The sequence below is a fragment of the Pantherophis guttatus genome, chromosome 5 (assembly GCF_059756535.1).
Source record: "Pantherophis guttatus breed Tessera chromosome 5, ASM5975653v1, whole genome shotgun sequence".
Lineage (NCBI taxonomy): Eukaryota > Metazoa > Chordata > Lepidosauria > Squamata > Colubridae > Pantherophis > Pantherophis guttatus.
In genome coordinates, this window is record NC_142067.1 from 2,914,577 (window position 1) to 2,940,795 (window position 26,219).

The 26,219-nt window shown below is 45.6% G+C and overlaps 1 protein-coding gene across 2 annotated transcripts in view; it reads right to left on the bottom strand.

The window, feature by feature from the left end:
- Positions 1 to 6,047: 6,047 nt before the first annotated feature.
- RELT (RELT TNF receptor) overlaps positions 6,048 to 26,219 on the bottom strand; it is a 57,370-nt gene continuing 37,198 nt past the window's right edge. For both annotated transcript variants that reach the window (XM_087895729.1, XM_087895730.1), the window contains 9 exons: positions 25,549 to 25,662; positions 23,975 to 24,153; positions 18,647 to 18,732; positions 16,423 to 16,683; positions 14,411 to 14,491; positions 12,183 to 12,264; positions 10,429 to 10,653; positions 8,674 to 8,857; positions 6,048 to 7,366 (listed from right to left, as the gene is read on the bottom strand). In XM_087895729.1, the coding sequence (XP_087751855.1) occupies positions 7,355 to 7,366; positions 8,674 to 8,857; positions 10,429 to 10,653; positions 12,183 to 12,264; positions 14,411 to 14,491; positions 16,423 to 16,683; positions 18,647 to 18,732; positions 23,975 to 24,153; positions 25,549 to 25,662 (1,224 nt within the window). In that variant the 3' untranslated portion in view covers positions 6,048 to 7,354. The remainder of the gene's footprint in view (positions 7,367 to 8,673; positions 8,858 to 10,428; positions 10,654 to 12,182; positions 12,265 to 14,410; positions 14,492 to 16,422; positions 16,684 to 18,646; positions 18,733 to 23,974; positions 24,154 to 25,548; positions 25,663 to 26,219) is intronic.

A 26,219-nucleotide genomic window follows, 5' to 3' on the forward strand; every position in this document is an offset into this window, starting at 1 on the left:
CCCCCCCCCCCCAAAAAAAGCAGGGAGACCCTACACCATTTCTGACAAATGGCAACTTAATCTCCACCGATCCAGGTGGCCTTCAGGATCTCCTCAATCAAAGTCTTCCCCAGTGATTTTTTTCTGTGGGTGCCCCACCCATCAAAAAAATGACCTCTCTGGTCTTGTTGGGTTCTAGGTTGGGTTCTCCATCCTTCTTGACCCCATCGTTCAAGTCAACGTCACGATCTCCAGATGTTGTTGGGTGGTGGCCAAAGGTTGCTGAGAACCTGGTTGATACGTGGAGGCACCCAACTGAAGGTTGTCTGGAAATCCACTTGGGATCGGAATACAGGGATGACCCCCCAGTGTTAAAGGAGCCCCCTCCATGGGGCTATGGGAAGGTAGAATTGAGGTGTCTCTCCCCCAAAGGGAAGGAAGCAGTGGGACCAAGGGAAGTCCCTGCCAGGAGAAAGGAGCTTCCTCAACCCAACGAAGCAGAAGAACAACGAGATGGTCCATGAGGAGCCACCCTTAAGATCTCCCAAACTGTCCAGCTTGTCAAGAAAGATGATCTCTAGCCAGGACTCAGCTGGCATGTCCAGGAGTTGGAGATGACCGTGATATGCCAGGCCTCCTGAAGGATCGCCCTCTTCGACGTGGACGTTGATGTCCTTTCTGCCTCGCGTCCACCCTTGCCCAGCGGAGAGGGACTTCTGGGGGTAGCCAGGACCTCTTTAAGCAAGTTGGGCAAGGTGGAAGTCAAGTTTGTGGTCAGCGCCACGCCTGCGTCCAGAAGCTTTCAAGAGCTACTCAACGGCTGAGATGGGTTGAGAACTTCTGGATGGCTTCTGGATAAGAGTTGTGACCTCCGGGAAGGAAGCTGGAGATCAGGGATGAAGGCTTCAACCTTGGCCGCTTGAAGATGGGTGGACTTCAACTCCCAGAATTCCCCAGCCAGCACGGCCGTGCTGGCTGGGGAATTCTGGGAGTTGAAGTCCACCCATCTTCAAGCGGCCAAGGTTGAAAAATATAAATGGTTGAGAGATCATTGAATCCAGAAGTTGTCTTTCCAACATCCGCTGGTGGCTGTGCAGAATTGGGGTCCAGGGAGCAGGGTGGGTGGGCAGCCTTACGTATGCAAGCATTCATTTTCAACTTGTCTGGAATGGCATCAAGACTCCTCCTCCCCCACCCGGGCAGCGGGTTGGACTAGAAGGCCTCTGAGGTTCCCTTTCAGCCCTACCATTCTTCTCCCTTCTAACTTTGGGTTGCGGAATCCCTCTGGGGGGGGGCATAGAATAGCACGGAGGGGAATAACGAGAACAACAAAGAGACGGAAGGGACCTCGGAGATCATCCAGTCCAACCCCCTGCTCAAGCAGGAGCTCCCCCCCGGACACCATTTCAGACCGACGATTGTCCAGTCTCTTCTTAAAATGTCTCCAGAGATGGAAAGATTCGAGTTTTCCCTGACCACGGGCCCTTGGACAAGTTGGCCAAATGTGGAACCAGGAGTGGGATTCAACCAGTTCGGGCGAATCGGTAGTTACGGCCATCGGCTGGGCCTACCCCCCCGTCTCGGCGCTATCCCGTCTTATATAATCGCCGTGCACACGCGCTCACATTTTCGATCCTGGGCGAACCGTTTGTTAAATTATGCGAAGGCCAGCTCCAGGCGTGGACCCCCACGGATTTCTGGGGGTTGGTCCTCCCATCTTCCGGCAATGGGGGTCACAGAGGGAAGACCCAGAGAGATGTCGTCGCAGTGCCCATTCTAACTAGTGCCATTCCGTGTCTGGCCAACCAGCCCGCACTAGGAACTAACCGCGAGAGGGATCTTGGCGCCCGAGTGGACAATCGTTTAGATATGAGCCAGCCGTGTGCGGCGGCAGCCGAAAAAGACAACGCAATCGCAGGCTGCATTAACAGAGGGATTTAATCGAGATCACTTGACGTGTTAATCCCACTTTATAATGCTTTGGTAAGGCCACACTTGGAATACGGCATCCAGTTTTGGTCGCCACGATGTAAAAAAGATGTGGAGACTCTGGAAAGAGTGCAGAGAAGAGCCACAAAGATGATTAGGAGACTGGAGGCTCAAACAGACGATGAACGGTTGCAGGAACTGGGTATGTCTCGTTTAATGAAAAGAAGATCTAGGGTTGACATGATAGCATCTTCCAATATCTCAGGGGCTGCCCCAAAGAAGAGGGAGTCAAGCTCTTCTCCAAAGCACCAGAAGACAAGACAAAAATGGATGGAAACTAATCAAGGAGAGAAGCAACCTGGAACTAAGGAGAAACTTCTCGACAGTGAGGACAATTAACCAGTGGAACAGCTTGCCACCAGAAGTTTTGGGTGCTCTTATCACTGGAGGCTTTTAAGAAGAGAATGGACTGCCACTTGTCTGAAATGGTATAGCAGGGGGTTGGACTAGATGGCTTCTAAGTTCCCTTCCATCTCTTATTGTTCTTTTATCTCTTCTGTTTTTTGTTATTCATGTTTAATTTAATGAAAAGAAGGACTAGGGCAGTGATGGCTAACCTTCCTGAGAGTGAGGACAATTAACCAGTGGAACAGCTTGCCACCACAAGTTTTGGGTGCTCCCATCGGTGGAGGATTTCAAGAAGAGATTGGACAACCATTTGTCTGAAGTGGTACAGCCTCGTGCCTAAGCAGCGGGTTGGACTTGAAGACCTCTTAAGATCCCTCCCAACTTCAACCGGAAGTTGTGGTTGCTCCAACATTGGGAGTTTTTAAAAGAAGAGGCCGGACAGCCACTCGTCTCAAATGGCATAGGGTCTCCTGCTCGAGCACGGGGTTGGACTAGATGACCTTCGGGGTCCCCGCCAGCTCTTTTATTCTATTTTTCTGGCATGGGGGCGGGGGTGCCCGTTTTTTCGCTGGTGCAATGCTAGGGGAACCGCGTTTTTGGCCCTCTCTAGGAGGCTCCAAGCAGCCCCTCTACTCAACCTTCGTACTTCCAGGTGTATATAGCTGTATAAAGTGTATAATCTTAAATAGGGCGGGGAGGGAGGGAGGCAATCAGCCAAGAGAGCTGGGTAGGGTTTGGAGACCCCTCCCCAAAATGACCCCGTCATGAATCCCGAGAGCTGTAGATTTGTGACCCTCTACAGCAGGGGTCTCGAACCTTGTCCCCTTTAAACCTGGCGGACTTCAACTCCCAGAATTCCCCAGCCAGCTTTGCTGGCTGGGGAATTCTGGGAGTTGAAGTCCGCCAGGCTTAAAGGGGACAAGGTTCGAGACCCCTGCCCTATAGGAACAAAAAACTGAAATTATGCAGGTGGTCCTCGACTTAACGACCACAATCGGAGCCAAAGCTAAGCCAGGCGGTTGTGAAGTGAGTCACGCCTTTTGGTGTCGGTTTGGGCAGACTGTTCCCGTCGTTAAATGAATCTCATGGCCGTTAAGCGAATCCGGCTCTTCCCCCCTCCAATCGACTGCTTGTTGGAAAGCTGCAAATGGCAATGACGTAACCCCGGGACCCTGCAAATAATCGAATTTTGATTATTGGACCGTAGGGATGCTGCCGCGGCCCTCTGTGTGACGAACCGGTTAAAGAGCCGTCATTAACTTGGAACGGTCAGTAAAGGAATGGTTGTAAGTTGAACTGCTTTGGCAGTTAAGGAGAAACATCTGCATTTGTCCAGATTTCAGGGGTCCCTCCCACATGCACCCTCTCCCCATGAATTAAGAAATAAAACTATTCTACTCTCCCCCCCATCACTAAACAGGTAGTCCTCCACCTACGTCCACCATTGAGCCCCAAATTTACGTTGCTAAGCAAGAAATCCGTGAACTTTCCTTGCCATGTTCGTTAAGTGAATCGCCACGCCTGGAGGAGCAGCTCAGCCCTTGTGTGATAGATGCATTGAATTCATTGCAGGTAGTCCTCGGCTTACGACCGCCGACACTTCCGTCGCTAAGTGAAGCATTTGTTAAATTAATTTTGCCCCATTTTACGACCTTTCTTGCCACGGTTGTTAAGTGAATCTGGGTTCCCCCGTTGACTTTGCTTGTCGGGAAGGTCGCAGAAGGGGATCACGTGACCCCAGGACTCTGCAGCCGTCATAAATGTGAACCCGTTGCCATGAGTGCGAATTTTGATCTCGCGGCCATGACCGCTGCAGCCGTTGTAAGCGTGATAATGGCTCGTGAGTCAAGTTTTTTTTTCCGTGCTTTTGGACGGTCACTAAACGGAACGGTTTGTAAGTCGAGGACTGCCTGGATTGGGAGTTTCTTGCATAAAATCATTTGCAGTGTACACAGAGACAGCTGGCTCTTGAGATGGAAAAGCCCCTTTGCAGGGGACCGCTGAGATTTTTTTTTTAAAATAAAAAATTATCCAGCCCGCAGAATTAATTCCGTTAAAAACTTGCTTTTAGGACATTTTTACTGGAAACGAAAAGTCTTCCATTCTTTCAACCTTACGGATTTAACCCAGCGGAGTTTGGAGGGGGGGGCGGCGGGAGAGGTGGGAAAACTGGTGTGTTTAAAAAGACCCCCGATCCTCAGTCCGAACTTGTGAATACGACGTGTAAATTCATACGATCATATGATCTCGTTGGGAAGATCGACCGAGGAGGGATCTCCCCCGACCGATTTAAGCCAAGAGTTTGTAACTGTACGATATTTACTGTAAGATGTAGAACATTCAATAACGATTAAACTATTTCCAAAAAAGAAAGAAGGAAAAAAAAAATCAAAACCGAAAATCTTGTCTCTTGATTCAAGCGTTTTTTTGTTTTGTTTGCTTATCAGATTCAGACTTTTTGATTCACAGGTAGTCCTCGACCTACGACTGCAACGGAGCCCCATTATTTCCCGTCGCTGAGCAAGACGGTGGAGGGAGTTTTGGTCCCGTTTTTGCCACTGTTGTTAAGCGAATCACAGCAGCTGTTTAATTAGCACCGTTGTTAAATCAATCCAGCTTCCCCCCACCCCCGTCGACATTACAGTTCAAACAGTCGCAAAAGGGGATCGCGTGCGACCTCGCGATACGGCCACCGTCATAAACGTGAGTCAGTTGGCAAGGTCTGAATTTTAATCACGTGAGCAATGGAGATGCTGCGACTCTGTAAAAATGTGAAAAACGGTCACAAAGTCACGTTTTTTTCAGTGCCGGCGTAACTTGGAACAGTCACTAAACGAATGGACTTTGTAGTGCAATCTCTCTCTTCCCCCTTTTTATGCTCAGCCCTGGAATTTTCTTGCGCGAGAGCGCCCTCTGCTGGGTCCTTTGCACCAATGCATTGGCAGCTCAATTTGTGATTTTCTTGCCTTCTTTTTGTGCGACGTCTTTTATCCTTTTGTGACAGAACACAAATATGTGGACATTTCTTCACGCAGGATGGAGCTCCAGGGAGGGTCATTCTTTTGTTTCGACCCCCGGGGTTATTTTTATTTATTTTTATCTTTAGACAGAGAAGGGAGTCCATCTCAATGGGAGACGTTGCTCGGATCAGGCAGACGCATCCAAAGTATCCCTCCGGGAGTCCTTTTCAAATTCAGATCCTAAGCCTCAGATCTTTTTCCCTTCCGTTCCAACTCATCCTGGGTTGATTTTTTTTGGGAAAGCACCAGAAGAAGGGCAGACGGTTTGCATCAGGGTGGATAAAAATCAATGATTTTTTTTTTTAAATCCAAAAAATCAGATTTTTTAAAATTTAAATTGGATTTTTTTAAATTTAAATTGGATTTTTTTTTTTTATCGAATTTATTTTAATAAAAAACTTTTGGGGTAAAAATCTTATCATGAGATAGTTTTCTATTTAAGATACATAAATAATTTAGTTTATTTAGCCTGAAATGGAGCTTAGTTATGTAGTAGGAGGCTGTATATTCTGCAACGCTGGGAGCTTTCTATTGAAGCTTCTGGATAGTTTTCAAGGGCAGCCCCATGTAAAGAGCATTGCAGTAGTCAAGACTGGGAGGGGGGAAGGATTTCATTGTGAACTGTGAGCAGGGATTTCAACAGCGACTCTCCGACCCTCGGCTGCCACCCAGCCCCACCCTGGCCAAGCAAGGGCAACCACCAACCATGGATTGATTTTCTGGTTTTTATTTAACAACATATAGAAATGAAACTTCTCTTAAGACCCCCCCTCCTTTTTTTAATGTAACACCAAGAAGGGCTGGCCATAAATAATCCTAGGGGCAAAAACACAGGTGCCCCCACTCGTGTGGGGCAGACCAGGCGCTCCCACTTCGCTTTGCCCGCATAAATAATATGTAGAAAAAAAATAACAACCCCCCCCCCAAAAAAATCTATGCGATTGACATTTGGGGGTGAAAAAAAATGAGCTAGTCCTCGACTTACAACCACCATGGGGACCAGAATTTTCAATGGCTAAGGAAGTTGGTTGTTAATGTGCCTAATTTTACGACTGTTTTGCCATGGTTGTTGAGTGAATCGTTGCAGTTAGTAAGTAACATGGTTGTTAAGTGAATCTGACTTCCCCACTGACTTTGCTCATCAGAAGGTCGCAAAAATGCGACCCCCAGGACACTGCAAGCGTCATAAGTATGAGTCAGTGGCCAATTTTTGATCACTTGACCAGAGGGATGCTGCAACGGTCATAAGTGTGAAAAATGGTCATAAATGGCTTTTTTTTTTCAATCCCGTTATAACTTTGAACGGTCACTAAATGAATTGTTGTTAAGTCGAGGACTATTCTTTCTTTCTCTCTCTCACACACACATACACACATGCACTCAGCAGCAGCATCCTCAGCACAGCTGAGTTCAGACACTCCACAATTCCAGAACTGTTTAGTAGCGGCTGGGATGGCACACCACCAGGAAATCCCAGGGGTTGGGTGTGGCTAACTTGAGAAGACAAGGAAATTTCTCCCCCCCACCCCCCAGAAAAATAAATAAATAAAAATGCAGTGGGGACCAACTTCCGTAGGGTTGCCCAGAAAAACGACACAAACGAGTCCATACGGTCATCAGCTCCACGGGGACGGAGGCGCCACATTTCCACGGCGTCCCGGGCCGTAATAATAAAAAGAGTCTTTTTTTTTTTCCTTTCTCGTCCTACCCGGCCTGGCTGGCGTTGTCGCAGAGCTGCCTCTGAGCCGTGCAAAAGGAAAACGGAAGGAAAAGGGGCTCCCCCAGGCGAGCATCTTTGGTCCTTTGAAGTATTTTTGCAAGCCAGAGCTGCCCCCCCCTCCACACACACACACACAGCAGAGTCCGACCCAGACGGGGGTCCAAGGAGCAGGGAGAAAAGCCGGCCGGCCGTCACTTTCGCCAATGCCCAATACATGCGCAGCAGCCGGGAAGGCGCTTCGGACACACAGCGTCCACAGCGGTTGCGTTGCTCCTATCTTCTCGGCCGCACGGGGCAGTCAAATGACAACCTGCGAGGGGAGGGAGGGAGAAGAGGGGGAATTAAATTGCCATCATCCGGATTGTAAGAGAGGGGGGTTTATTCTTTACAAGAGATATATAAAGAGCCTTGGTAGTACAGTGGTCTAAAGCACCCTGTTATTAAGCTGGTTATTAAGACCAGCTGCCTGCAATTACTGCAGGTTCGAATCTCGCCAGGCTCAAGGTTGACTCAGCCTTCCATCCTTTCTAAGGTAGGTGAAATGAGGACCCAGTTTGTGGGGGCAATAAGCTGACTTTGTATAAATATACAAAAAGGATGAAGGCTATTGCTTAACTCATTGTAAGCCGCCCTGAGTCTCCAGAGAAGGGCGGCATATAAATCAAATTAAATATATATATATATATATATATATATATGTTTTTCTTCTAGCCAGGTTTTCCCTACGTAGCCAAGGTTTTTTTGTAGCTCCAGCTCAGTAGATATATTTTGTAGCTCCAGCTATTGATATATATATATCAATAGAAAGCAAACCCCGTTCCTTTCTAGCACTGAGGATGTTACCTGGCTGGGTCGTGAAACGTCTGAAAGAAAACAACTAAGATCAGAGAGCCCCAAGGATCCCATCCTCCTCCTCCTCTTTTTTTTTTTGCACTAATGATGTTACCTAGTTGGGTCATGAAACGTCTTCAATAAACCCACCAAGCTTAGAGAGCATCAAGGACCCCGTAGTTAAATCCTGAGCTCCAAATATTCTCATTTATTTACTTACTTACTTACTTACTTACTTACTTACTTACTTACTTACTTACTTACTTTATTTACTTATTTACTTATTTACTTATTTACTTACTGATTGATTGATTGATTGATTGATTGATTCGATTTATATGCCGCCCTTCTCCGGAGACTCAGGGCGGCTTACAATGCTTTTAAGCAATAGCCTTCCTACTTTTTGTATATACCTGCTTAGCAGGGCTTTCGGGCCCCTCCAAGCGGTGTTCTTTTTTATACAAAGTCATCTTATTGCCCCCACAATCCGGGTCCTCATTTTACCGACCTCGGAAGGATGGAAGGCTGAGTCAACCTTGAGCCTGGTGGGATTTGAACTCGCAGTAATCGCAGGCAGCTGGTGCTATTTAACAGTGCTTTAGTCTGCTGCACCACCAAGGCATCAATTTTATTGATATTTTCTCAGTCCTGAAACTCCTGGCTGGCACGTTGGGAAGGCAACCTAAGACCGTCTTGCTTTCTGACCACGGGCAGCGCTCTCGGGGGTCTTTCACCCTCTCCTTGAGAGATTCCCTTGGACGAGACCCCCCCGTATCCCCGACTTACCTCTTGCTGACCCTCTGCCACCGAGGGCCGTTTCAGTCTTCCTCCGTTGCTGACCAGCGCTTTTTGCTCTGGGGCGGGGGAGGCGTAAGGGGGCTCGCTGGGCTCGGCCTCCCCCACCCCTTCGGAGACGGTTTTCAGTTCCGTGGGGTTGGATCTCTGCTCGGGGATACGGGCCACGCGGAACCTGGGAGAGAAAAAGCAAACGCATCGTTTGCAACCTGGGCAGTGGGAGAAGGAACGCGATTGCCATCCAGGCTGAAGGGAATCCTGCAATTTTTGCACATTGCAGGTAGTCCTCAATTTACAACAATTCATTTAGTGACTGTTGTAAAGTTACAACAGGCACTGAAAAAAGCCAATTTATAACCCGTTTTCACACTTATGACTGTTGCAGCATCCTCAAAAATCGTCGCGGGATCAAAATTTGGGTGCTCGGCAACCAGCTTGTACAGGTAGTCCTTGACTTACAACAGCTCATTTAGTGAAACTTCAAACTTACAATTCAAACTTACAACGGCATTGAAAAAAAGCGACTTGCGACCATTTTTCACACTTACGACCGCTGTAGCATCCCCATGGTCACGTAATCCAAAATTTGGGCACTTGGCAACTGTCTCATATTTATGACCGGGGTCACGCCATCACTTTTTGTGACCTTCTGACAAGCAACGTCAATGGGGGAGCCAGATTCACTTAACAACCGTGTTGACTAACCTAACAATCGCAGCGATCCACTTAACAACTGAGGGCAAGAAAGGTCGTAAAATGGGGCACTGTTCACTTAGCAACTGTCTCACTTAGCAACAGAAAATTTGGGCTCAATTATGGTCGTTAGCCGAGGTCTACCTGTATCCTATTTCTCGCGTTCCTCCTCCTAGGCAAGATATACAGAGTTTTATTTATTATTTATTATTACATGTATTTATATGCCACCATTCTCCCGAAGGACTCAGGGCGGCAAACACAAGAAACAAGTACAATAAAATCCTATTTTAATCCAAATAATTAATTAATAGTAAATAATAAAACCCGGAATCAGAGTCAGCCTGATTAGTTTTATCTCTTAAGGACTAGAAACTTGGGTTTTTTTAATCAATCAATAAAATAAAATAAAATAAAATAAAATATAAAATGAAATAAAATAAAATAATAAAATAAAATAAAATAAAATAAAATAAAATAAAATAAAATAAAAGGCAAGAAGAGCTGAATCCTACCCTGAAGAATTTTACCTCTTAAGGACTAGACACTTGGTTTTTTAAAAAATGAATGAATGAATGGCAAGAAGAGGCTGAATCCTACCCTACAGAGTTTCACCTCTTAAGGACTAGAAACTTGGTTTTTTTTAATCAATCAATCAATCAAATCAAATCAAATAAAATAAAATATAAAATAAAATAAAATAATAAAATAAAATAAAATAAATAAAATAAAATAATAAAATAAAATAAAATAAAATATAAAATAAAATATAAAATAAAATAAAATAAAATAAAATAAAATAAAATAAAATAAAATAAAATAATAAAATAAAATAAAATAAAATAAAATAAAATAAAATAAATGGCAAGAAGAGCTGAATCCTACCCTACAGAGCTTTACTTCTTAAGGACTAGAAACTTGGTTTTTTAAAAAAATAATGAATGAATGAATGAATGAATGAATGAATGAATGAATGAATGAATGGCAAGAAGAGGTTGAATCCTACCCTACCCTGTCCTGGCAAGTCATTCAAAGGTGCACCTTGGACCTTACCTGCCCACGGAGAGGATGGTGATCTCCCCCGGCCGGGGAGGTTTCGGGGCATGGCTGCCGGGCAGCACACTTGTGGACATGGCTTCGGTGGCCCGCATCATGTCTGGCCACTTCTTCTGGCTGCAGCGGGTGCAGGAGGGGCCGGAGCGCATGGCCAGGCCCTGGACGGTGTGGAGATGGTGCTGATGAGGGCAAATGTGTGGGATCTGGGGCAGGAGGTGCAACCTGGATGGGGCAGAAGCGGCTATCAGTTGGGGTGAAAGAGAAAAGGGGCTCGCTCTCAGCAGGGGCTGGTGGGTTGGATTTCAAAGCCCATCGTCCTTAATCCCTGGGCTCAGGAGGATGGGATACATTGCTCAGGGAAGGTGACTGAGGATTTGAATCTTCCGAGCTAGGAAAATAGGGGATTCCAATCCGTTTGATGACTGGACTACAACCGTTCTTTTACTGACCAGTCAGAGTTGCAACGACACTGAGAAAAGTGACTCATGACTGTTTTTTAAATGGGGGAACCCCTAGGACTACCGCCTCCCGTCCAGCCTCACAGGGTTGTTGTTCCGAGCAAAATTCTGGGTGGGTAAAACACCATAGGGGCTACCAAACATCCTTGAATGAGCAGTATATAGATCTATCTATTATCTATCTACCTACCTACCTACCTCTCCCTCATCTATCTATCTATCTATCATCTATCTATCTCTATCATCTTGTCTGTCTGTCTCTCATCTACCTATCTACCTATCTGTCTGTCTATCTATCTATCTATCTATCTATCTATCTATCTATCTATCTATCTCTCATCTATCTCTATCATCTATCTCTATCATCTACATATCTGTCTGTCTGTCTGTCTCTCTCTCTCTCATCTACCTATCTACCTGTCTATCTGTCTGTCTATATCTATCTATCTATCTATCTATCTATCTATCTATCTATCTATCTATCTATCATCTATCTATCTATCTATCTATCTATCTCTATCATCTACCTATCTGTCTGTCTGTCTGTCTGTCTGTCTCTCTCTCTCTCTCTCTCATCTACCTATCTACCTATCTCTATCTATCTATCTATCTATCTATCTATCTATCTATCTATCTATCTATCTCTCATCTATCTATCTCTATCATCTATCTATCTCTATCATCTACATATCTGTCTGTCTGTCTCTCTCTCTCTCTATCATCTACCTATCTACCTATCTGTCTATCTATCTGTTTGTCTGTCTGTCTGTCTCTGTCTCTGTCTCTCTCTATCATCTATCTATCTATCTATCTATCTATCTATCTATCTATCTATCTATCTATCTATCTATCATCTATCTATCTCTATTATCTACCTACCTGTCTGTCTGTCTGTCTGTCTCCCTCTCTCTATCATGTACCTATCTACCTCTGTCTATCTGTTTATCTATCTATCTGTCTGTCTGTCTGTCTATCTTCTATCTATCTATCTATCTATCTATCTATCTATCTATCTATCTATCTATCCATCATCTATCTATCCATCCATCCATCCATTCTATCTATCTATCCATCCATCCATTCTATCCATCCATCCATTCTATCTATCATCTCTCTCTCTCAACTATCTACCTATCCGTCTATCTGTCTGTCTGTCTCTGTCTGTCTACCTACCTACCTACCTATTATCTATCATCTCTCTCTCTCTCTCTCATCTCTCTCTCTCTCTCAGGGCTGAAAGGCTAGGAAAAAAGGAGGTTGGTGCCCCCGATAGAAGGAAAGTGGGTGACCTACTTGTTCACGGGCTTGTAAATTGGCTGTGTGAGCTGCTTGCTGTGGTATTCCTTCAGCATCTCTTCCAGGACAGCTGCGTTTTCTGTGGGCAAGAAATTTTGGGGAAAGAAGGTTCTTAACAAAGGTACCAAGGAAAGCAAGATTTCTCCATTGCATCGCAAAGCAAAAAACAAACCCTGATTTCTGGATGGGGGCTTAAACCATCCAGTGCTGCAGTGGGACATGAATTGCAAATTTGGACACGGACACAAAGGCACACACATATATTCTGGAAGACAGCAATGACGAGCAAAATCCATGATGCACCCAGAAAACTGTCCCAATCAGAAGCTATCTTTATTTTATTTTTCCTTGTTTTTTTTCCAAATTCCCTGCTTGAATGTTAACATATGCAGGTAGCCCTCGACTTACGACAACACCTGAGCCCTAAATTTCCGTTGCCAAGCAAAGCAGTTTGAAGCGAATTGTGCTCCATTTTACATTTTTTTTTATGGTATTTTTATTGTTAAAGAATAACAGAAAAAAAAACAATACAAAAATCAATAGTAAAGAAAGAAAAAATTTCCCCCCCAACATGCTATACAAATGGAAAGGAAGTTTTAGGAAATTAAAGTCTTCAATTCTTCCAGAAATCTCTTTGATAAGGTACTGGCGCCAATTCATCCAATCTCCCAAGTGCGAAGTCCACAAATGGTTGCCAAGTGTTCCAAAAAACATTCTCTTTGTATATTCCACTTCTAATTTTAATATCACAAGTCAATTTATCATTTAATGCAAATTTCCATGTTTCATTATACCATTCTTCTAATTTTAAGTCAACATTTAATTTCCAATATCTAGCAATTATAATTCTCCCCATTATAACCAAAATCCTCACCAATTCTCTTTCTCCAGTTGTTAATGTTGTTTCATTCAATATTAATAATAATATGGTTTCCGATTTCAATTTGACCCTCTTCTTAATCATTTCAAATATTTCATTTTCTATCCTAGACCAAAAAAGTTCAACCCCATTACATTTACACCACATATGAGCATATGTCCCAAGTTCCACTTTACCTCTCCAACACATTTTATCCACTTTATTATCCATTTGAAAAAGTCTTACATTTTACATTTTTTGCCAGTTCTATTTTTTGCTAAGCGAACCGCTGCAGTTGTTGTTAAATGAACCATGCGGTTGTTAAGTGAATCTGGGTACCTCCATTGCGGTTGTTTGTCGGACGTCAGCTGGGAAGGTCACAAAAGGGGGGATCACGTGACCCCAGGACGGTGCAGCCGTCCTAAATACCTGCCGGCTGCCAATTGTCCGAATTTTGAATCACTCGAAGGGGCTTCGGTCACACGGGCTGCAGCTTCCATCTATGCTTTCTTCACATGCAGGTAGTCCTCGACTTACGACGGTTCATTGAGTGACTGTTCAAAGTTACAACACCACTGCAAAAAGTCATTTATGACCATTTTTCACCCTTATGACTGTTGCAACATCTCCACGGACACATGATTGAAAATTGAGACGTTTGGCAACTGACTCACATTTATGACCATTTCAGCGTCCCTGGGATCATGGGATCCCCTTTTGGGACCTTCTGACAAGCCGAGTCAACGGGGAAAGCCAGATTCACTTAACAACCGGGTTACTCAACAACGGTAAAGTGATTCGCTTAACAACGGTGGGAAGATCGGTTGCAAAACGGGGAATTTTTTCAGTTAAGAAAGGCGGCGAGAAAAGTTGTAAAATGGCGCCATCCTCACTAAACAACCCTCTCATTTATCAATGGAAATTGCGGGCTCAGTGATGGTCATAAGTTGAGGACCACCTGCACATGCACAATGCTTGTGATGCAGAAACAGAAAGGGCCAATGATTCGGCACCCGGTCAAAGGCTACAAATAAGGCAGAGCATTGGTGTCTGTTGTGGGTCTGGGGTCTCCTTAATCCAGGGGTCTCCAACCTTGGCTGCTTTAAGACTGGTGGACTTCAACTCCCAGAGTTCCTCAGACTGAGGTGGACTTCAACTCCCAGAGTTCCTCAGGCCAAGGTTGGAGACCCCTGGATTAATCCTTGGTCTCAAAGGAATTTATTTATCTTTATTATTCCTCGAAACAAATGCAATGAACCGTCCTTCCCACAGAGTGATTGACACCCGTGCAAAATTGACAGGACTCACAAACGCACCCCAGGTCTGTGAAAAGGGCACGGAAGCCTTTCTCTGAAAGGGATCCCACCTTTTTTCTCCGTGATCAGCCGCACCAGGACCCCGATGGTATCCTCGTTGACATCTTCGATCTTATGGCCCGAACTGTTCCCTAAAAATGAAGTTCAGACAGTTAACAAGTTTTTGAAAAGCAGTTTGATCTAATTTGGGCATGAAAGCCAACCGGGTAACACTGGGCAGATCACCAGGAGATAGTGAGTTTTAGTTCCATGAAAGCCAATTGGGTGACTTTGGGCCAATCATTAGGAGACGGTGAGTTCTAGTTCAGCCTTACGTATGAAAGCTGGCTGGGTGACTTTGAGCCAATCTCCAGGAGACGGTGAGTTTTAGTTCCTGCCTTAGGCATGAAAGCCAACTGGGTGACTTTGGACCAATCATTGGGAGACTGTGAATTCTAGTTCTGCCTTAGGCATGAAAGTTGACTAGGTGCCTTTGGGTTAAACACCAGGAGACAGTGAGTTCTAGTCTCACCTTAGACATGAAAGCCAGCTAGGTGACTTTGGGCCAATCATCAGGAGACGGTGAGTTTTAGTTCCTGCCTTAGGCATGAAAGCCAACTGGGTGACTTTGGACCAATCATTGGGAGACTGTGAATTCTAGTTCTGCCTTAAGCATGAAAGCCAGCTGGGTGACTTTGAGCCAAACTCCAGGAGACGGTGAGTTCTAGTTCTGCCTTAGGCATGAAAGACAACTGGGTGACTTTGGGCCAATCATCAGGAGACTGGGAGTTCTAGTTCTGTCTTAAGCATGAAAGTTGACTAGGCGACTTTGGGCCAATTACTAGGAGACAGAGAGTTTTAGTCCCGCTTTAGGCACAAAAGTTGGTTGAATGACTTTGGGCCAATCACCAGGAGAGAGTGACTTCTAGTTCCACCTTATGCATGACAGCCACCTGGGTGACTCTGGGCCAATCACCAGGTGATAGTGAATTCTAGTCCTGCCTTAGACACAAAGGCCATTTTGGGGGATTCTGTTCTAACTTCGAAAGGGTCACTAAACAAATGATCATAAGTCAAGGACTATTGATATTGCATTTCAGAGACAGGAGATGGCGCTATTGTTGCACCCATTTCTTTTCTGGCGCCAATAGGCTCCAGATGTTGGACATCTGGGCTGAAGTCGGCCAGGGAAAGCTAAGCTAGAGATGCGCCTGCAATTCCACAGGGCCAGTTTTGGCTCTAGGAAGCCTCTGGCCTATTCATGTCTGAATCCTCAAACATACTCAACTGGCATTCAAAACTCAAAACTAATTTTGCTGAGTGGCAATTAACCAAAGCAGTCAGTTTTTGCTGCTCGCACATTACAGCAGGACAGGGAAAATAAATGTGAATTTTAAAATTTGGGTGAGATTGCAACTTGAATCAAAGGATTTCTGCAATTTATGCCTATCATGGCATTCAGCAGGGTGAACAACGCAGTTCTACATCCAGGTAGGAAAAATAAAACTCTCACGTCTACGGCACAAGGCAGGAATGCCTAACTTTGGCAACTTTAGGACCTGTGGACTTCAACTCCCAGAATCCCCCCAGCCAGCTATGGTTCTATCTCTGATAATTAGGCATTGTCTATTCCAGGGGATTTCCAAATGTGGTCACTTTAACAATTCCCAGAATTCCTCAGCCAGCATGGCTAAGGAATTTTGGAAATTGAAGTCCACAATGCTTAAAAATTGTTAAACTTGGCTGGCTGAGGAATTCTGGGAGTTGAAGTCCACAAGTCATAAAGTGGCCACAGTTGGACATTCCTGGTAGAAAGAGTTCCCTTCCATCCCTGGGACTCTATGGTCCTAGGCAGTGGTCGGTTGCTACCTGTAGTAGTGGCAGCAGGAGGCTCCGCCCATGCGCCCAGACGTCATCAAATACGATCTGCGCAAGGTCACAAGTTGACCTTGAGCCAAAGATGAGATGCCACTGCTCAAAAGCACGTGCAGAGTGCCAAAGGACGGCGAGAGACCTCCCCAGCATTGCCAGGATTGCCAAAAACACTTCACACAAGCGGTATCCGCCCCCCCACCCCCCTCACCGGTTCTGTCCAATTTGGTGGCCTCCTCGTCCGTCTCCTTCTGGGCCGTGCAGTGGTACCCCTTTTTCATCAGCAGGTTGCAGAAAAGGATGCCAAGCAAACCCATAATGCAGAAGACGGGGACGATGGCCAGCACCGCGTACTGCGTGGCGCTCTCGTCCGACTTGCCATCCCGGGTGCCGTTCAGCACAGACTTCTCGCCATGTCTCGGGTGCGCTTCGGCGTTTCGGGTCAGGCGAGATGGCCGTTTTCTGGAACCTTCTAGAAAAGGGTTGGGAGAAGAAGAGTGGGAGAGGTCAACCAGAAGTCCTCATTGTTGATGGGTTTTCGGGTGCAAGGAATACAGGTAGTCCTCGACTTATAACCATTCGTTTAGTGACCGTTGTAAGCCGAGGGCTACCTGTATAGGTAGTCTTCGATGTACGACCACAATTGAGCCCAAAGTGTCTGTTGCTAAGTGAGACGCTTGTTAACATGAGCTTTGCCCCATTTTACGGCCTTCCTGGCCACCGTTGTTAAGTGAATCACTGCAGCTGATAAGTTAGCAACCCGGTTGTTAAGTGAATCCGTATTCCCCGTTGACTTTGCTGGTCAGAAAGTTGCAAAACGGGACACGGCAACGGTCGTTAAGTATGAACCAGTTGCCAAGCTTCTGAATTTCCGATCGTGTGACCACGGGGATGCGGCAAAGGTCGTAAGTGTGAAAAACGGTCCTACAGTAAGTCCCTTTTTTCAGTGCGGTTGTCATGCCGCTAAACGAAGTGTTGTAAGTCAAGGACTGCCTGTAGGGAAAGCTTCTGGAAACGTCTCAGCTTCCTGTAATATCTTCCATAACGAAAATGAACGAAGACAATTGCAACATCTGGAAACGGCTGGAAAGCCAAGAAGAGGCAATGCCAGGTAGGACAATTTGGGTCGAGGACTTTTCCTAGTCCCGAAGTGGGAGGGAGGGGCCGTGGCCCATTGGCCAGGGCGAACAGCTAGGGATGTGTCAGCCGAGGCGCGTCAGCCAAGGTGAATGCGCGGAGGCGGAATCCTGGAGGAGACGCAGGTGTGGCCAAGGGTAGGAGCCGAAAAGTCCCATTCCGGGACAATTCCATGCGCTCCCTGCCTCAACATGCTCCCACCGAGCGCGGGAACGTTTCTCCTTCCCTGAAATTCCCATTTCTCTCTTCGAAAGCTTCCTGCTAAGACTTTCAGCATGTCACCTCTCACTTAAAATGTTGGGACTCCTCCCTCCTTCAGTGGCAGGAATGCTTTTTGGAAAAGGTGTGTGCCCCGTCATGTAAACCGGAGAACTTTTTCCCATTTCTGAGAAACTGATTAAAAGTAAAGGTTCCTCTCGCACATATGTGCTACTCGTTCCCGACTCTAGGGGGCAGTGCTCATCTCTGTTTCAGAGCCGAAGAACCAGCGCTGTCCGAAGACGTCTCCGTGGTCATGTGGCCGGCATGACTCAACGCCAAAGGCGCACGGAACGCTGTTCCCTTCCCACCAAAGGTGGTCCCTATTTTTCTACTTGCATTTTTTTACCTGCTTTCGAACTGCTAGGTTGGGATAAGTCACGGGAGCTCACCCCGTTACGCAGCACACTAGGGATTCGAACCGCCGAACTGCCAACCTTTCGATCGACAAGCTTAGCGTCTTCGCCACTGAGCCACCGCATCCCTTGAGAAACTGATTAGAAAGGATTAAGATTGGATTTGGTGATAGGGGAAAAAATAATAATGAAATCCAGGTGATTTTCACGAATGGCGGATGAGAGAGAAGGAAAGGTTAAAATCAATCTGAATACAGGTAGTCCAGTTCATTTAGTGACCGTTCGAAGTTACAACGGCGTTGAAAAGAGTGACTTATGACCCTTTTTCACACTTACAACCGTTGTGGCAACATCCATGGTCACGTGATGGATGCTTGGCAACTGACTCACATTTATGACCGTTGCAGGGGTCACATGATTCCCTTTTGCGACCTTCTGATAAGCAAAGTCAGTAGAGAAGCCAGATTTGCTTAACAACCGTGTGACTAATTTAACGGCTGCAGTGATTCACTTAACAGCTGTGGCAAGAAAGGTCGTAAAATGGAGCAAAACTCACTTAACAACTGTTTTGCTTAGCAAGGGAAATTTGGAGCTCAATTGTGGTCATAAGTCGAGGACTAGCTGTGCTTGAAAGGGCTAATTCTCTGAATGGAGTGGCAGCCCCGTCCCCTGCCTTGCTCTCACCTTGGCATCCGGGGGCCCCTCTGGGGGCAGACAGGCAAGGGAGGCAGCTACTGCTCGGGTCCGTCTCCCCGTCTGGACTGTAGTACCTGCAAGAAGCAGAAGGAGGAGAGGTAAGGAAAACCTGGGGCTAGAAAAAGAAATGGGAGAACGTCAAGACGTCCGTCAGATGGATGTTTCGATGACCGCCTCAGCTGAGAAAGGGGCAGGGAGCTCTTCTCTCTTGCATTCTGGGGAAAAGGGGCCCTAAATGGCAGACTAAGGTCATTGATAAATCTGTCTCTCTTTATCTATCTATCTATCTATCTATCTATCTATCTATCTATCTATCTTTCTTTCTTTCTTTCTTTCTTTCTATCTATCATCTATCATCTATCTATCTATCTATCTATCTATCTATCTATCATCTATCTCTATCTATCTATCTATCTATCTATCTATCTATCATCTATCTCTATCTATCTATCTATCTATCTATCCATCCATCCATCCATCCATCCATCCATCCATCCATCCATCCCTTTCTAACTAACTCGCTCTATTATCTATCTATATCTATCTATCTATCTATCTATCTATCTATCTATCTATCTATCTATCTATCTATTTCTATCTATTATCTATCATCTATCTATCTATCTATCATCTATCTATCTATCTATCTATCTATCTATCTATCTATCTATCTCTATCCATCCATCCATCCATCCCTTTCTAACTAACTCACTCTATTATCTATCTCTATCATCTATCTATCTATCTATCTATCTATCTATCTATCTATCTATCTCTATTATCTATCATCTATCTCTATCTATCTATCTATCCATCCATCCATCCATCCCTTTCTAACTAGCTCTATTTTATCTATCTATCTATCTATCTATCTATCTATCTATCTATCTATCTATCTATCTATCATCTATCTCTATCTATCTATCTATCTATCCATCCATCCATCCATCCATCCATCCATCCCTTTCTAACTAACTCGCTCTATTATCTATCTATATCTATCTATCTATCTATCTATCTATCTATCTATCTATCTATTTCTATCTATTATCTATCATCTATCTATCTATCTATCTATCATCTATCTATCTATCTATCTATCTATCTATCTATCTATCTATCTATCTATCTCTATCCATCCATCCATCCATCCCTTTCTAACTAACTCGCTCTATTATCTATCTCTATCATCTATCTATCTATCTATCTATCTATCTATCTATCTATCTATCATCTATCTCTATCTATCTATCTATCTATCTATCTATCTATCTATCATCTATCTATCTATCTATCTATCTATCTCTATCTATTATCTATCTACCATCTATATCTATCTATCTATCCATCATCCATCCATCCCTTTCTAACTAACTAGCTCTGTTACCTATCTATCGATCTCTATCATCTATCTATCTCTAACATCTCTCTCTCTCTCTCTCTCTCTCTCTCTCTCTCTCTCTATCTATCTATCTATCTATCTATTTATCTATATCTCTCTATCTCTCTATCTATCATGCCCCCCCCTCTCTCAATGTCATAAAATTGGGTGGGACCTCTTTTAACAATGGCCTTGCTTCCTGTCCCTATTTATAGTGCAGGTGACTTTCTGGGGAGTGGGCTTAAGTGTAAGGGCAGATTAAATAAAATTACGCTTAGCTCTAATTGCAGAGGGTGCCTCATTCAGGGTCAGGTGAGTCGTGCACCTGGATCCAGTTCAGGAAACAGAATCACACGGGGGAATTTTGATTTGTCAGCCCGATTTGGCTCTGGAGTCAGCAGTGGAGATTATGACTAAGGTCGTATCTCATTTCTCTTCTCCTAGTTTGGCCTACACAGGCCCAGCTGAGTTCAGCCAAGTTTTGAGGTGACTCACGCAAAGTATCTGAACCTTTTGCACCCTGGAGTTCCTAAAATGATGCTGCAATTCTCACATGTCTGTTCCACGTGATACGGACACACTGCCACCGTTAACCAGGTTTCTGGCTGGAAATTGGGGTTTACTTCCGGTCCCCAGCAAAAAAATGCCCATTGCAGACAATAGATTCACTTAACGACCGCCACCAAAATGATCATCAAATTGGGGACGGTCACAGGGGGATCCGCTTAACATCCAGCATGATTTAATGACCCTAATTCTGGGCTCAATTGTGGTCATAAATTGAGGATTACCTGTATAAAAGCCATCTCAAGTGTTTCACCAACTGTCACTTTTTCAGCAAAAGTTGGAAAAAAAACACAACCTTCCTTCCACGTGGCATTGCCAAAAATTGCCACCACTGCCGAGGATACAGATAGTCCTCGACTTACGACCATAACGGAACCTGAAATTTCATCTGCTGAGCAAGACGGTTGTTAAGTGAGTTTTGCTCCATTTAACAACCTTTCAGGATATACAGTTCGTTTAGTGACCATTTGAAGTTACAACAGTACTGAAAAAAAAGTGACTTATGTTTTTCACACTTACGACCACGGTGGCATCCCCATGGTCATATGGTTAAAATACAGAAGCTTCGCAACTGTCTCATATTTATGACGGTCGCAGACTCCTGGGGTCATGTGATCACCTTTTGCGACCTTCTACTAGCAAAGTCAGTTAAAGGAAAGCAGATTCACTTAAAATCAGTGTTACTCATTTAACAACTGCAGTGATTCACTTAACAACTGTGGCAAGAAAGGTCGTAAAATGAGGGGGGGGAATCACTTAACCGTCTTGCTTATCAACATAAATTTGGGGCTCAATTGTAGTCGTAAACTGAGGACTACCTGTATTGGTAGTCCTTGATTTATGACCATAATCGTAGCCTGGAATTAAGTGAATCACTCCGATTGTTAAGATACCAACACCGTTGTTAAGTGAATCTGGCTTCCCCCATGGAGGGTGCTTGTCAGAAGGTCACAAAAGGGGATCACGTGACCCCAGGACACTTGTGACCGTCATAAATACGAGTCCGTGGCCAAGCATCCGAATTTTGATCACGTCACCATGGGGGTGCCGCAACGGTTGTAAAAGTATGGAAAAACGGTCGTAAATCATCTAACTTTGAACGGTCCCTAAACGAAGCGTTGAAAGTCGAGGATTATCTGTAATGACAGCTCACCCAGAGCTATGCTGGCTGGGGAATTCTGGGAGTTGAAGTCCACGCATCTGCAAGCTGCCAGAATTGAAGTCATTTTTTTTTTTCAGTGTCGTCGTACGTTCGGTCACTAAACAAACGGTCGTAAGTCAAGGACCACCTGTAATCTTCCCGTTGGCCAGCAGGAAGCAGATTTCTGACTTCTGCGGCTGCAAGAATGCGAGGAATCTGGTCGTAGCCCCCCCCCACCCCCCCACCAGAGTGACTTGGTGAGTGGGCGGCCACAAAGATCAAAGAAAAATCAGAATTAACTGGCTTGCAGAGACAGGCATGAGGTTGTCTCACCGGAACTGGCGGCCAACCCCCAATTCCATCTGCAGTGGGTTGCTAAAAAAAAAAAAAAAATCCAAAAGCACACGTGTGTGCACTCATGATGCGTGAGAAACCGTGGATCCTGATACACTCAGCACACCAAAAAGGAGTTCCCACAGGCCAAAGACGGGGCACGCCCAGGTGATTAAAAAGGTCGGGGCAGAGCCCAAATCTCTGCAGAATTTTAATCTCCAGCTCGATGAGAGTTTTCTGTTCCAGGTTGCATACAGGTAGTCCTCGACTTACGACAGCTCATTTAGTGACCTAAGTCACAACGGCGCTGAGAAATGGGACCTATGGCCGTTTTTCACACTTCTGACCCTTGCAGTTTCCCCGTGGTCCTAGGATTTACATTTGAATGCTTGGCAACTGGCATGTACTTACGACAGTTGCAGTGTCCCGGGGTCGTGTGATCCCTTCAGACAAGCAAAGTCAAGGGGGAAGCCAGATTCACTTAACAACGTGGCGAGAAAAGTCGTAAATGGGGCAAAATTCACGTAACCACATTTTCTCATTCAGCAACTTAAGTTCTGGGCTTAATTGTGGTCGTAAATTGAGGACGACCTGTAAACTCTATACCAGTGATGGGTAACCTTTTTGCCGTCACGTGCCAAAAGCGGGGGTCGCGCGGGGGGGGGGGTCGCGGGTGCGTGTGCCCACATCCATAATTCAATGCGCCCCGCCCTCCTGCACATGTGCATGTGACACGCCCCCCACGCTCCCCCCTGCTTTTGGCATGCGATGGCACAGTGGGCCCGGTAGGCCTGTTTTTTGCCCTCCCCAGGCTCCTAGAATCTTTCTAGGAGCCTGGGGAGGGCAAAAACAGCCTTCCCCAACTCCCCGGAGGCCGGAAACAGCTAGTTTCCTGACTTCCGGTGGGACCAGAAGGCCTGAAAATCAGTTGACCGGTGTGCGCATGTGCGCTGGAGCTGAACTAGGGCAACATTTGCGTGCCCACCAATATGGCTCCACATGCCACATGTGGCACACGTGCCATAGGTTCGCCATCACGGCTCTATACTATCAATCTCTATTCAGGGAGTCTTCATTTCAGTCGTAAATCATGACAGTTGTAAATTGGGCTAGTTACTAACTTAACAACTGCGGCGTTTCACTTAACAACGGTGGGAAGAAGGATCGTAAAATGGGATAATATTCATTTAACAATTGTCCGGCTTAGCAACGGAAGTTTTGGGCTCAACGGAGGTCATAAGTAGAGGACTATCTGTATTTTGCACCTGCACGCACCCTTTCTCCAAAGCCAACTCCGAACAGTTAAATAAAATCTGAAAATATTATAGGACGGTTCTTAATCAAATTATCCTCAATGGCATGGCTATCTTTGTATCGCTCTGTTTTTCATTCTATATTTTGTAACTCGAGAAAACCTTCGATTTTTTTAAATTTGCTTTGATTTGCCCCCCAAAATCCATTAGAAAACGTATGCCTTTTACAGTTCTCGTAAAACGAAATACAAAATCTGAAATAATTGCCACTATTTTTGCCGTTCCCTTCTTCAGCCAGGGATCATGAGATTCGGTTTTTCAATTTCCCACACAACCTTGTGACTTTTTAAAGTATTTGGAGCTGAATAGGATGCTGGACATCATCACCTTCCTGTCCTTCTGTGGCCTGGAATAGCCCTATAGGTGATCCTCAACTTACGACAATTTGTTTAGTGACCATCTGTGAACTTACAACAGCACTGAAAACAAATGACTTTTTTGGGGGGGAAAAATGATCATTTTTCACACTTATGACCGTTGCAGCATTTCCCATGTTCATTCCTTGCCTGGGGTTGTTTGGAGACAGGAGAAGACACATCTTGCAAGAGAATCAGAAAGGAAAAGTGCAGGTAAAGGCTTACCCAGGTAAACAGGCGCCACACAAAGTATCTGCAGTCGCTGTTCCAACATGGATATGGAGCCTCTTCTTGGCCTCACAAGAAGTGTGCAAGGAGCAGAATTCCAGGCCGGAGGTGGAAGAGAAGAAACCAGCTATACAGGGTTTGCATCCCATTCCTAATCCTGAACCGTAACCGCATTTCTATGGGGAAAAGGAAACAAAAGCATGGTTTAAAGGAATGAATAAGGGGAATTTCCCTTATCCTGGGATAAGGAATCCCTCAAACCCATTCAGTAGTTAGGTTTCAGTATTGTGGGGTCCTCTCGGAGATTGGTTGCTTTCTTGCAGACGTTTCCAGACCCAACTAGGTAACTTCATGAGTGCTAAAAAGGAAGGGGTTTACAGCAGAGAGACAGAGGGGGAGGAGGAGGAGGAAGAGGAGGAGGAGGAAGAGGAGGAGGAGGAGGAAGAGGACTGTTTGATGCTCTCTGGGCTTGGTTGTTTTCTTGCAGACGTTTCCAGACCCAGCTAGGTAATATCATCAGTACTAGAAGGGAAGGGATTTACAGCAGAGAGACAGAGGAGGAGGAGGAGGTGGAGGAGGAAGACTGTTTGATGCTCTCTGGGCTTGGTTGTTTTCTTGCAGACGTTTCCAAACCCACTAGGTTACATCATCAGTGCTACAAGGGAGCGGGGTTTGCAGAGAGGAAGAAGAGGAGGACGGTGTGGTGTTCTTTGATGCTCTCTGAGATTGGTTGTTTTCTTGTATGCCTCCCTCCTCCCTCTTTCCTTCCTTCCTTCCTCCTTCCTTCCTCTTCCCTTCCTTCCTTCCTTCCTCCTTCCTTCCTCTTCCCTTCCTTCCTTCCCTCTCTCTTCTTCCCCTTCCCTCCTTCCTTCCCCTTCCTTCCTTCCCTTCCTCCTTCTTTCCTCTTCCTCCTTCCATCCATCCCTTCCTCTTTTCTTCCCCTGTCCTCCCTCTTTCCCCTTTCTTCCCTCCCTCCCTCCTTCCTTCCCTCCCTCCCTCTTTTTCTTCCCCTTCCCTCCCTTCTTCCTTCCTTCCTTCCCTCCCTCTTTTCTTCCCCTTCCCTCCTTCCTTCTCCTTCCTTCCTCCTCCCTTCCTCTTCTCTTCCTTCCTTCTTCCTTCCTTCCCTCTCTCTTCTTCCCCTTCCCTCCTTCCTTCCCCTTCCTTCCCTTCCTCCTTCCTCCCTCCTTCCATCCATCCCTTCCTCTTTTCTTCCCCTTTCCTCCCTCTTTCCCCTTTCTTCCCTCCCTCCCTCCCTCCCTCCCTCCCTCCTTCCTTCCTTCCTTCCTTCCTTCCTTCCTTCCTTCCTTCCTTCCTTCCTTCCTTCCTCTTCCCTTCCCTCCCTTCCCCTACTGCTTCATTTGACTATTAAATTAACTCCCAGAATTCTCCAGCCAGCTCTGAATTCTGGGAGCTGAAGCCCACAAATCTTCAAGGGGCCTCAGTTGAGAAACTGACCGATTTGGCCAAAGAGACCCATTTTTTCCTGACTTCACATGGACCACTAAATCGTGCTTGTATGGAGAACAGGAGGCTGTGTGAATGGAGATCCTCCGTGGAGACCACGTACTCACCCTGTCGGGCTCTTCTCCGGCTGGACAGGCTTCGCAGAGGACACAGCGACCGTCCCCACCCCGATACTCCTGGTCCCCACAGGCTTCAGCCCACGCTGGGTGGCAACACAGGGCCTGAAAACACCAGAGCGGAGAGGAGACAGAAGCTGGTGAGTCTCTTTCGGCATTTAGCATCGTAAGGTGAGGAGGGATGGAGAATAGAATAGAATAGAATAGAATAGAATAGAATAGAATAGAATAGAATAGAATAGAATAGAATAGAATAGAAGAACAGAGGTGGAAGGGACCTTGGAGGTCATCTAGTCCAACCGTCCTGCTCAGGCAGGAAACCCTACACCACTTCAGACAAAGGGTTATCCAACCTCTTCTTAAAAACTTCCAGTGTTGGAGCATTCACCACCTCTGGTGGCAAGTTGTTCCACTGATTAATTGTTCTCCCTGTCAGGAAATTTCTCCTTTGTTCTAGGTTGCTTCTCTCTTTGATTAGTTTCCACCCATTGCTTCTTGTTCTACTCTCAGGAGAATAGCTTGACTCCCTCTTCTTTGGGGCAGCCCCTGAGATATTGGAATGCTGCTATCATGTCTCCCCTAGTCCTTCTTTTCATTAAACTAGACATGCCCAGTTCCTGCAACCGTTCTTCATATGTTTGAGCCTCCAGTCCCCTCATCCT